Source organism: Podarcis muralis, chromosome W, assembly GCF_964188315.1.
Source record: "Podarcis muralis chromosome W, rPodMur119.hap1.1, whole genome shotgun sequence".
NCBI lineage: Eukaryota > Metazoa > Chordata > Lepidosauria > Squamata > Lacertidae > Podarcis > Podarcis muralis.
The window spans coordinates 27,462,566-27,475,021 of record NC_135674.1 but is presented as its reverse complement, the minus strand read 5'-3'; the positions used below and the strand labels follow the sequence as shown (position 1 = coordinate 27,475,021).

Genomic DNA, 12,456 nt, shown 5'->3' with positions numbered 1-12,456 from the left:
GGCCCATCTGGAAGCTGGGTAGACAAGGTATCAAAAAAGCACCGCATTCAAATGACCAGTCAAAAGTCAACCTATCAGCATTAGCTAACAACACCCTCTGAAGCAGAACACACTGGTACTGCAGGCTGTCTTTCAGCATCTCTTTATTGGAACAATATTTCAAGTCCATGGAATTGAAACCACATTTTGTTACATTGTATCAACTTCTAATTGTTTCCTTCCTGAGTTCAAGGGAAGGACTCCTTAAAGCGCTCACTTCTCTGAAATGCAGAACCTACAAATATTTATATAAAATCAACCTTATATCGGATCAACACCGTTCAAACTTCATTTTACTCAGGGAACCAAGGACTACCAAAGGGGGGACAGCCATAATCCTTGAAGCATACGCAGGAACCTCTTCCTCAAGAAATAATCCCTAGCATCCTGGCAGATGGGTTCTAGACGAGTAGTCATCAACAAATAATAGTGGACTATTCAAGACTAGATAGCTTCTTTCTTCTTCTTTGGCGATCACTCATAGCCAAGTAAGATTGTCTTCCATATACACAGTTTTAACAATGAGTCCCTAAGTGACTGTGGAGGCCAATTCTGAACCCACACGTCTTTCCACAGTGGGGACATTGGTTTCCGGGCGGGAGCTGATCACAGTGTGGATTTGCCAAGCGTGCCTTCCTCTTAGCACGTTTCTCCCTTGCGTCCTGAGTTCGAGTGTCTTCAAAGCCCATGACACCTTTGGTAAAGGCTGTTCTCCAACTGGAGCGCTCGCAGGCCAGTGTTTCCCAGTTGTCGGTGTTTATACTACATTTTTTTTAGATTTGCCTTGAGACAGTCTTTAAACCTCTTTTGTTGACCACCAGCATTACGCTTTCCATTTTTAAGTTCAGAATAGAGTAGTTGCTTTGGAAGACGATCATCAGGCATCCGCACAACATGACCAGTCCAACAAAGTTGATGTTAAAGAATCATTGCTTCAACACTGGTGATCTTTGCTTCTTCCAGTACACTGATATTAGTTTGCCTGTCTTCCCAAGGGATGTGTAAGATTTTTCGGAGACACCGTTGATGGAATCTTTTGAGAAGTTGGAGATGGTGTTTGTAAGTGGTCCATGTTTCACAAGCATACAGTAAGGCTGGTAGTACAATAGCTTTGTAAACAAGCATTTTGGTTTCCCTGAGAATGTCCCGGTCCTCAAACACTCTGCACTTCAATCGGGAGAAAGCCACACTCACAGAGCTCAGGCTATGCTGGATTTCAACACTTTCCAGGGTCACACCATTAAGTTGGATTTCTAACGCTACTGAGGGTTTGTGACACCATTAAGTTGGATTTGTGACTTCAATCGGGAGAAAGCCGCACTCGGAGAGCTCAGGCGATGCTGGATTTTGGCATCAATGATGACCATTTTCCAACGTTACACCATTGAGTTGGATTTGTGGCGCTGCAGAGGGGTTATTTTGTACTTGTTGGTGCAGCACTTTGGTTTTTTGGATGTTGAGCGACAGGTCAAGCTTTTCATAAGCTTCCACAAAGATATTTTTGATGGTTTGGAGATCATCCTCTGAGCGTGCACACAGTACGTTGTCATCAGCATACCGAAGCTCTATGACGGAAGTTATGGTAACCTTACTCTTTGCTTTCAGCCTGCTCAGATTGAAGAGCTTTCCATCTATTCGATATATGATTTCTACTCCAGTGGGGAGTTCCCTTTAACACAACCCTGTTTAACACCTGATTCCACTGTGAATGGTTCACTTTGAGAGCCATTGTTAGCTGCGATTGTTGCTGTCATATTATCATGGAGGAGCTGAATTATGTTTAAAAATTTATCTGGGCAGTCAATTTGCAGAAGGACAGTCCACAGGGCATTACGATTTACAGTGTTGAAAGTCTTAGTCAGGTCGATAAACACCATATACAGGGGTTGGTTTTGCTCTCTGCATTTTTCCTGAACCTGTTGAGCGGTGAAAATCATGTCCACTGTCCCCCTAGAAGGCCGAAAACCATTTTGGGATTCAGGAAGGGTCATCTCGGATATTGTTAAGAGACGGTTTGCTAAGATCCTTGCAAGAATTTTGCCGGCCGCAACTAATAGAGAGATGCCTCAATAGTTTCCACAATCAGTTCTGTCACCTTTTTTTAAAGAGATTGATAATTTTGGCATCCCTAAAGTCTGCAGATCGCTTCTCTTTCCCAGTTTTTTTCAATGAGCTTGTGAAGTTGTTGTGTAAGTTCAATTCCACCCACTTTGAAGATTTCAGCAGGTATCCCATCAGGTCCACTGGCTTTGTTGTTTTTCACTTGGTTAATAGCTGTACACAACTCTCCCAGATTTGGAGATACTGCAAGCTCATCTCTAACTTGGTTTTGCGGAATTTGTGAGAGGACCTCAGCAGCTACGGGGGAGTTGCGGTTAAGGAGATGTCGGTAGTGTTCTTTCCAGTGCAGTGCAATAGCTTCTTTATCTTTTAGAAGTGTGATACCGTCTGCTGAGCATAGGGGGCATATGCCATGATTTATTGGCCCATAGATGGTCTTTGTGGCTTTAAAGAAACTCTGTGCATCATGAGTGCCGACTATAGCACTCCCAGTCAAGACAAAGGAGTGTGATTGCTTGGCCAGGAGCACCAGGAACCTGTAAATATCCCTATTGTATCACTTGATGAGTATATGTGATGGGCGAGGGAGGTTGGAGGCAAACTTGACAAACTGGTTTCCACCAGATAACTCCTCCCTTTCTGTGATGTATGTATGATGTATCCGTGATGTACTTATGTGTGATGTTTCACCAAGGGTGTTTATGGGAAAATGGGAAACTTATAAAAGTTAGAGCATACTTTTGTTCGGGGCTTCTTCCTGCTTCTCCCATGAACTCCTGTTGCAACAGTCTTTTTGCAATAAAGATCAAGCCTACTGGCTGCTGTTTTGCTCCTATATTCTTGGCTAGCTCCTTTGTTTAGTAATCCAAGGGGAGCCCAGGAATTTCCTTTAACAAAAGTCAATGGAAATGAGAGATTTGTTCTGATGGCTGCTTAAAATAATTTGTAAAATTAACACCTCTAGTCATCACATACAGCTCCCAAGTTAAAACAGTACAACGCATCATCAGAGATCTACAACCTCTCCTGGACAATGACAGTTCTCTTTCTCAAGCTCTGGGAGGAAGACCTTTCATTGCCTACAGACAGCCACCCAATCTTAAACAACTCCTAACCCACAATAATACTACAACCAGACTTAACACGGACACTGGCACCAGAGCCTGCAATAAACCCAGATGCCAACTTTGCTGCCACATACACCCGGACAACACCATTACTGGCCCCAACAACATCACACATACCATCTCGGGACTATTTAATTGCTCATCGTCTAACATTGTATATGCCATCAAATGCCAACAGTGTCCTTCAGCTCTCTATATTGGACAAACAGGCCAAACCTTACGGCAAAGAATAAACGGACATAAATCTGACATCAAGAATCACAAGACAGAGAAACCAGTAGGAGAACACTTCAATCTCCCAGGACATTCTATACAAGATCTCAAAGTAGCTGTTTTACTACAAAGGAATTTCAGAAATAGACTGGAAAGAGAAGCTGCTGAATTGCAACTCATTACCAAACTTAAAACCATGGAGAGACCTGGTCTGAACAAAGACATTGGATTCTTATCTCATTATACATGACAAAGCCATTTTTCACCTTCTCACCCCTTGCTTTTTCCTGTAAGACCTATTGCAGTCCTTAAGAGTCGTCAACAGGCTCATCACAGCTATCTGCCAATCACCCATTCCCACCACCCTTCTGAGTAATACCCCTCCCCACCTTCTCACTATATAGAAGGATCTGGCAACTTCTGTTTCAGTGTATCTGAAGAAGTGTGCATGCACACGAAAGCTCATACCAAGAACTAACTTAGTTGGTCTTTAAGGTGCTATTGGAAGGAATTTTTTTTGTTTTTTTTAATCCAGTTACACTACTGGGCATTATGTCATTCACTATTGTCAGTTCTGAAATGCGAGCTGCAGAAAACATTTTTTTTTTTTTTAGTTTTAAAAGTGCTATACATTTAATTTGATGAACATTTGAATTCATATGTATTTCAACTATATGTAATAGCCTTTTCCTATTTTGGTGTGACCTTATTCTTAGCAATTCTATACCCTTGGCCATACAGTGTGATTTTTTTTTACAGAAAGTAGCTTTAATGCTTTATACACTGAAAGTACCTAGGCCTATGCAATTATGTGTAACAGCATGTGAAGTGGCCTTGATGTAAACAATTGACGTTTCTATATTTTTATTTAGTGTCAGTAACTGTTTTTTGCAGTGCTATTCAATGGTACAAGGTGCCATTTACCAGAGATTGACATACTGAAATATATTATCATATAAAGTTAATATATTTAATGTTAATGGCTTTTTTATAAGTATGCATAAAGTCACCAGAACAGTTACCGTATTTTTCGCTCTATAACACGCACCTGACCATAACACGCACATAGTTTTTAGAGGAGGAAAACAAGAGAAAAAAACATTCTGAATGAAACAGTGGATGTATCATTTTTGTGCTTCATGCTGTGGCCACAGACATGTGACCTGATGGTGAATTTGGGGTGACCCAATGCAAAGATCCTGAGAATTCCTGTGGATCCATGCTTTGTGGGTGCGTGCTTTTTTTGGTGCAGGCTGTAGCCATGGACATGCTATGTGATCTCTCAGCCCCACTCACCTCACAGAGTGTTTGTTGTGGGGGAGGAAGGGAAAGGAGAATGTTAGCCGCTTTGAGACTCCTTAAAGGGAGTGAAAGGCGGGATATCAAATCCAAACTCTTCTTCTCTTCTTCTTCTTCATCTGATGGTGAATTTGGGGTGACCCAATGCAAAGATCCTGAGGATCCATGTGGATCCATGCTTTTTAACCACGTTTTTGCACCATTGCAGCCCCAGGCAACAGTGGGTGCGTGATTTTTTTGGTGCAGGCTGTAGCCATGGACATGCTATGTGATCTGATGGTGAATTTGGGGTGACCCAATGCAAAGATCCTGAGGATCCATGTGGATCCATGCTTTTTAACCACGTTTTTGCACCATTGCAGCCCCAGGCAACAGTGGGTGCGTGATTTTTTTGGTGCAGGCTGTAGCCATGGACATGCTATGTGATCTGATGGTGAATTTGGGGTGACCCAATGCAAAGATCCTGAGGATCCATGTGGATCCATGCTTTTTAACCACGTTTTGCACCATTGCAGCCCCAGGCAACAATGGGTGCGTGATTTTGGGGGGGCAGGCTGTAGCCATGGACATGCTATGTGATCTGATGGTGAATTTGGGGTGACCCAATGCAAAGATCCTGAGGATCCATGTTGATCTATGCTTTGTAACCACATTTTAAGTGGGGAGCGAAGGAAAAACAAAGAAGGGACATGAGAGGGGTGTGCAGAGAAGCAGCTGGCTAAGAATGCTGGAGAGGGATTTAACGGGTGGGAGAAAAGAAAGGCAAAAGTTCCCCCCCAAGCCAGCCATCTCTCTCTCTCTCTCTCTCCCTCCCCCCCCCTCTCTCCCTCCCCCCCTCTCCCTCCCCCACTCTCTCTCCCTTTCCCCCAGCAGCACCGGAGCACAGCGAGGAATTAGAAAGAACGACACTCTGCTTGCCTGGAGGGGAGGGGCTTTCCCTGCTCTTTGTTCCGTTTCAGCAATCACAGCAACGAAACAGAGGAGGGTGGGCAGTAAGACCCTGAGGCAGAATGCAGGAAAGCTGCCACTTCCTCTTTTCAGGTTTCCCTTCTCCGTGACTCGCGATTTGACTTTTGCTTGATTTTTTGGCTCCAGGGACCACACATTCGCTCTATAACACGCACAGACATTTCCCCTTCCTTTTTAGGAGAAAAAATCTGTGTGTTATAGAGGGGAAAATATGGTATTAAGTTTTAGAAGCGCAAGATAGCCTATTACTGAATTTACTTGTATCAAACCTTAACATGCCAATTTTCAATTTCAAGTTTGGTGCAAAAAATCAAAGAATGTGAATTCACTGCATTGCCCCATTGAATAAAAGTATCTGTACAGCTTTTGGTTGCCATCTGAACAAGTTTACCCATGAGTAAACATGTATATTAACTAATTATATCATTTTCAATGCATTAAAATTATATCATTTTCAGTGCATTAAAATGAATATTCTATTTTAAATGAAAATTCTCTAATATTCTCATTAATCAAGAATATTTTTGAGAATATTCCTGAGAATATTCTCGAGAATTTAACATCACTAGTTGCCACTATCTCAAATCATTCGCAAAAATGACTGCAACGCTCATTGGCAGCAAACAACTAAACTCTGACAAACAATGGAGCCAGGTAAGCTAAATAGTTGCCTTCCTCTACCTGTGTAATTCCCTCCAAGGGCCCCACCACCACTTACCTGAAAACGGAAACAGTCAAATCTTTACCTATCTTAAAATACAGGAAAAAAGGACATTCCTTTAGTGATTTACTTACGTTTCCAAGCACAATTCAAAGTGTTGGTGCTGACCTTGAAAGCCCTAAGCGGCCTTGGCCCAGTATACCTGAAGGAGCGTCTCCACCCCCATCGTTCAGCCCGGACACTGAGGACCAGCACAGAGGACCTTCTGGCAGTTCCACACTGCGGGAAGCCATGTTACAGGGAACCAGGCAGAGGGTCTTCTAGGTAGTGGCACCCATGCTGTGGAACACCCTCCCATCAGATATTAAAGAGATATCTGACTTTTAGAAGACATCTGAAGGCAGCCCTGTTTAGGGAAGCTTTTAATGTTTAACAGACCACTGTATTTTAATACTTTGTTGGAAGCCGCCCAGAGTGGCTGGGGAAACCCAGCCAGATGGGCGGGGTATAAATAATAAATTGTTGTTGTTATATAACCAGAGCAACACACACACACACACACACACACACACACACACACACACACACACCCCACTATCAATGCACTTCTAATTTCAAAGGTTTTGTCAATACTACCTGTTGGCTGAGTTTTTTAAGGTAAGCGATAACACTGTAACTAAGTCCACAATCTAAATTTTCTGGTATCAGATTTGGAGCTCCCATCATCCTTAGTGCTTTCTTTAATGGCTGTAAGGAAAACAAAATAAGTAAGAATAAGAAGAATATAAGATCTTTGCTTTTTAAAAAAAAATATGGTCTTTTAAAAAGGTTCTCACTATTAAGTGCTATATAAAGCTAAGGCAGAGTTGGAAGGTGGGTTTCGGATGGCTCACAGGGGGCATTAGATCACATAGCCACATGGTACTATGCAGTATGGCACCACCAGCTGATTTCACACAGATGCTACAGACCCTGACTGCTGGGATGATGCAAGTCCATACTGTGGCATCTTGCCCAAGCTATGCAGGTGATTTATGTCGCTGCCACTCTGCCATCTAGCTTCCTCCTCAGCCCAGTTTTTCTGTTAAATGTGGTTTATCCATGGATCACTGGGCAGTTTGCAATATAGAAAAACACAAAAATATGTATCATAACAACAAACACAAACAATAACTCTGCCTCACATCTTTAGAGGGCATAGATTTTTTTCTATATTTAGGTAGGTAGCCGTGTTGGTCTGATGCAGTAGAAATATATATAAAAATATAAAAAATTGTCTAGCAGCACCTTAGAGGCCAACTAAGTTTGTTCTTGGTAGTCTTGGGAGAGAGAGAGAGAGAGAGAGAGAGAGAGAGAGAGAGAGAGAGAGAGAGAGACTATCATAGAACAATCACAGGGTGGGTCACAGCATGGTATAGCAAATACCTAAAGCCTGTCAATAAAACAAAGTGACTTTACAAAAGTTCAGTCAGATAATCACATCTCCTTTTGTAAACTTGAATCAGAATGTCATGCAGGTCAGCTGCCTTTTCATGATATGTTAACTGGTGGTACTGTGTCAAGATATCAGCTGTACATAAAGGATTAAGCATAATTTTATTATCTGCAGAAGTGTCCATGCACACAAAAGCTCATACCAAGAACAAACTTAGTTGGTCTCTAACGTGCTACTAGACAATTTTTTCTTTTTTCTTTTTATATATATATAGATTGTTTCATTAGCCAAAGGCCTGGGAGAAGAGGAATGTTTTTGCCTGGTGCCTAAAGATATGTAATGAAAGCACCAGAGAAGCCTCCCCGAGGAGTGCATTCCACAAACGGGGAGCAAATACAGAAAAAGCCTACTCTTGTGTTGCCACCCTCTGGACTTCTTGTAGAGGAAATGAAGAAGGGTCTCAGATGATGATTGCAGGGTCCAGGACAGTTCATATAAGGAGAAGTGGCCCTGGACGTATTACGGTCCTGAGCCATTTAAGGTTTTATAGGTCAAAACCATCACTTTGTAAGGTTGAGGAGAATTAACAGGGACACATTTCCCCTGTCTCTCTCTCAACAGAGGTCATCATACAGGGTGACCAAAGCAGTTTCTGTGCCAAAACCCGGCCAGCAATAAAGCAATCTTTCCAACAAGCAGGAGAGGAGAAACAAAAGAATAGGTACTGGAGTTGTGCTAAACACCAACTGCAAGAGAGCATTTAAGGAAGGACGAGTAAGTCATTCCATGTTGCAAAGCTTTTGAATCCTGGCTTGTGAACATTCAACAGTTTTGCTTCCAGCATAACACACAAGACCCATCAAACTGATGAGAGGTACATACCATCAAGTAGTAGGGAGGCACGGTTTTTAAGTAGTTATCCAAAGATTGCCGCCACTTCAAATTTGGCTTAAGTTTGTGAACCTTAAAGAAATCATCTGCAAAGGAGAAACAATACAAGTCACAAATGTACACAACAGTGCAGGTATCCCAGCATCATGCTCCATAGGATTGTCCCTTAAAGATCCAGAGAGTACTAATACTCCCAAGGACAGGGCTCTCTCCTCATGTTGTATATTCAACTTTTACACACACCAAGTCAGGCTAGATCTTAGCAGAGTAACAATCACAACTTTTAATGAAGAGAACCAGCACTGCTTAGTCTGAAGACTTCTGAAGTCCTAAACACCTTGGATTCTGCTAATCTTAGATACTGTGTGTGTTTAAGTTATGGCACTAAATACTGAGAGCCAGTGTGGTGTAATGGTTAGAGGGCTGGATTAGGATCTGGGAGAGCAGGGTTTGAATTCCCCCTCAGCTATGAAGCTCACTGGGTGACCTTGTGCCAGTCACCATCTCTTAGCCTAACCTATCTCACAGGGTTGTTGTGAGGATGAAATGGGGAGGAGAACCATGTAATGTAATAAATAAAAAGAACAATAAAATGATATTTGAGAAGCTATTCAACAGTCAAACTATTCCCAATAGAAGCTGGACCCAAAACTATACTGGTGACTGGGAGTGGCCCCTGGGAGCCTATAACACTGGTCCTAAAGGATCTACATTGGCTCCCAGTACATTTCCAAACACAATTCAAAGTGTTGGTCCTGACCTTGAAAGCCCTAAACGGCCTCGGTCCTGTATACCTGAAGGAGCATCTCCACCCCCATCGCTCTGCCCGGACAGTGAGGTCCAGCTCTGAGGGCCTTCTGGCGGTTCCTTCACTGCAAGAAGTGAGGTTACAGGGAACCAGGCAGAGGGCCTTCTCAGTCGTGGCGCCCGCCCTGTGGAACGCCCTCCCACCAGATGTCAAACAGATAAGCAATTATGTGACTTTTAAAAGACATCTGAAGGGAGCACTGTTCAGGGAAGCTTTTAGTGTCTGATGCTGCATTGTGTTTTACTTTTTTGTTGGGAGCCACCCAGAGTGGCTGGGGCAACCAAGTAAGATGGGTGGGGTATAAATAACAACAACAGGGACACAGCTTGGGTGGACACACACCATTTTCTCTGTATTGTCCACACAGTACATTTGTTACTGTGGCTGATAGTTCTTGCACTCGATTATATATATGTAACACTCAGAACTGGATGAGACAGTTTATTTATGATTTTTCTTCTTCAGTGACAGAGTGAATCGTGACAGCTATATACAGTGGGAGGGGTGTTTCTCTCTCTGAAACATGCCACATCCTGAAATAGGGAAAATAATGGAGGATCTACAATCATGGTTTTTAACGTTAAGGAATAGTTTTAATAACTATATGGCCACATGGTGTTCTACTTTTAACGTTCATAATGCATTATTATAATATGACACCAGAGGGCATTGCAGAGCAGAAGGGAAATAGCATTTTGCTGGAGGTAAGAAACGCTTACAGGTCTGCCCTTGATGTTTTAAAACAATATATCTAATATCGCTCTAATAATGTTAAACAGGTCAGTGTAGATCTAGCCTAGGTGAGAAGCATCAAAAATGCACTGGAAGCAGGTGACTTTCCTCCTCTGCTGCAGAGAAAAGAGGGTGTGCGTAAAAATCCTCTCCTCCCAATGAAGCAGTTTGTAACAATCTTTCTCAACCTTGGGTCCCTAGCTGTTGTTGGATTGCAACTCCCATCATCCCTAGCTAGCAGTACCAGTGGTCAGGGATGATGGGAGTTGCAGTCCAACAACAGCTGGGGACCCATGGTTGAGAAAGCCTGCTCTAGACTCTCCAGTCTCCCAACCCATTTAAGAAAATGGCTGGCAAGTAAACAGCAGACAAGACAAGACAAGACAGATAGTTCTTTTTCTAGTTGGTTGCGCTGCAATGGCTCTGCATCACTCACCTAGCAGAGGGAGGAGGACAGGGTAGTTGTAAGGCATCACAAAGAGATTGACACATGTTAGAGTGGTGCTGGCCTTCAAATACCCAAATGGATGGCTCAGTTCACTGTACTTCCCACTGCTGCTCACAAATACCTAGAAAAGACAACGGAAGAGACAAGGTTTATTATACACAAGGGGCTACTGGGTTTCAGATAAACCACATTTTTTAACTCCAGCGGGAACATTTTTACAAAAAAAACGTGGTGCATGTTTTTGAGAGATAGTCATTGCCCAATTATTCGCCTCCTTGTCTTGAAAGCACAGGGGAGAAGTCCTGGACAGTTTACTAGTGTTTGGCCCATTCAGCGTACTACAAGATACAGAAACAGCAGTTTCATGAGAGCTTTCTAATCAGAGTTAATCCAAGTATCCTAAAATCATTCCATTTATAATAAAATTATGCTTAATCCTTTATGTACAGCTGATATCTTGACACAGTACCACCAGTTAACATATCATGAAAAGGCAGCTGGCCTGCATGACATTCTGATTCAAGTTTACAAAAAGAAGATGTGATTATCTGACTGAACTTTTGTAAAATCCCAATCCCAGTCAATGGAATACCAGAGCCAGCATGGGGAACCTTTGGCCCTTCAGCTGCCGCTGAACAGCTAGAGAGCCAAATGATCCCCACCTCTGTACTAGAGACTGCATCAAGGCTTCTTATTCAAAATTTAAGTGCTTAGGCAGGCCCTTTTAGTCTTCCCTGATGCTGGAGTAGATATATTAAGTAACTGTTGCAGTTTTGAGTGGTATTGGCTCCCTTTAACATTATATGGACTGAGGCTCCTTGAGGCCCTGCTTCTTGTCTAGATGGTGGGATATACAATTTTAAAACCAGAAAATTTTAACTGCCTGAAGCACATGGCTACCCCATCCCTGCATGTTGTTCTAGATGGAAGACGACAGATCACCCAACTGCCAGCATTTGGGACAAAGGCAATAGGATGAAGTTCAAATCAAACAGCCATAGTTTCTTGATAAGAACTGGAGAGTTAGGGAGGGAGAGTGTACACTACAATCCAGAACAATCCCAGGTGTTGAGAGGATGTAGAAGCAGCCCCAATTTAATTGTATTTGGATTTTTTTAAAGAAGTTATAGGGCTTTGGAGATCTTTCTGGATTCAAAGGTGGGACAGAAATAAATTAAAGCTGTATCACCACTTCACTGACTGAAGATAAATACATGGCTAGAATCAAAGGAAAAACAGTGACCACCAAAACTCAGCTCTGATGAGCGACACTTCTATAAATGGGTACAAAGCCCAATCGTAAGTCAATAGCAAACAACCTGTTAACTACAGATGGGTAGCCGTGTTGGTCTGCCATAGTCAAAACAAAAAAAATTCCTTCCAGTAGCACCTTAAAGACCAACTAAGTTAGTTCTTGGTATGAGCTTTCGTGTGCATGCACACTTCTTCAGATAGCTGAAGAAGTGTGCATGCACACGAAAGCTCATACCAAGAACTAACTTAGTTGGTCTTTAAGGTGCTACTGGAAGGAATTTTTTTTGTTTTAACCTGTTAACTAATTTGTGAAGAACTGCGTAGCACCCTTTCTTTTTTATCCCTGATTTCAAAGTATCGGGATGCAATTTAAACAAAAATAAGGTTTTTTTGGTGTGTTTTTTGTTTGTTTAGTCGTGTCCGACTCTGCGTGACCCCCTGGACCAGAGCACGCCAGGCACTCCTGTCTTCCACTGCCTCCCGCAGTTTGGTCAAACTCATGTTTGTAGCTTCGAGAAC

The 12,456-nt window shown here is 42.5% G+C and overlaps 1 protein-coding gene across 4 annotated transcripts in view; it reads right to left on the bottom strand.

The window, feature by feature from the left end:
* The window catches only part of LOC144326385 (integrator complex subunit 6-like), a 118,914-nt gene that overhangs the window by 34,063 nt on the left and 72,395 nt on the right, over window positions 1-12,456 (bottom strand). For all 4 annotated transcript variants that reach the window (XR_013391497.1, XM_077922948.1, XM_077922947.1 and 1 more), the window contains 3 exons: window positions 10,672-10,804; window positions 8,687-8,781; window positions 7,006-7,116 (listed from right to left, as the gene is read on the bottom strand). Coding sequence is in view for 3 of the 4 variants with exons in the window: in XM_077922948.1 (XP_077779074.1) it covers window positions 7,006-7,116; window positions 8,687-8,781; window positions 10,672-10,804 (339 nt within the window). In the remaining variant the exon portion in view is untranslated. The remainder of the gene's footprint in view (window positions 1-7,005; window positions 7,117-8,686; window positions 8,782-10,671; window positions 10,805-12,456) is intronic.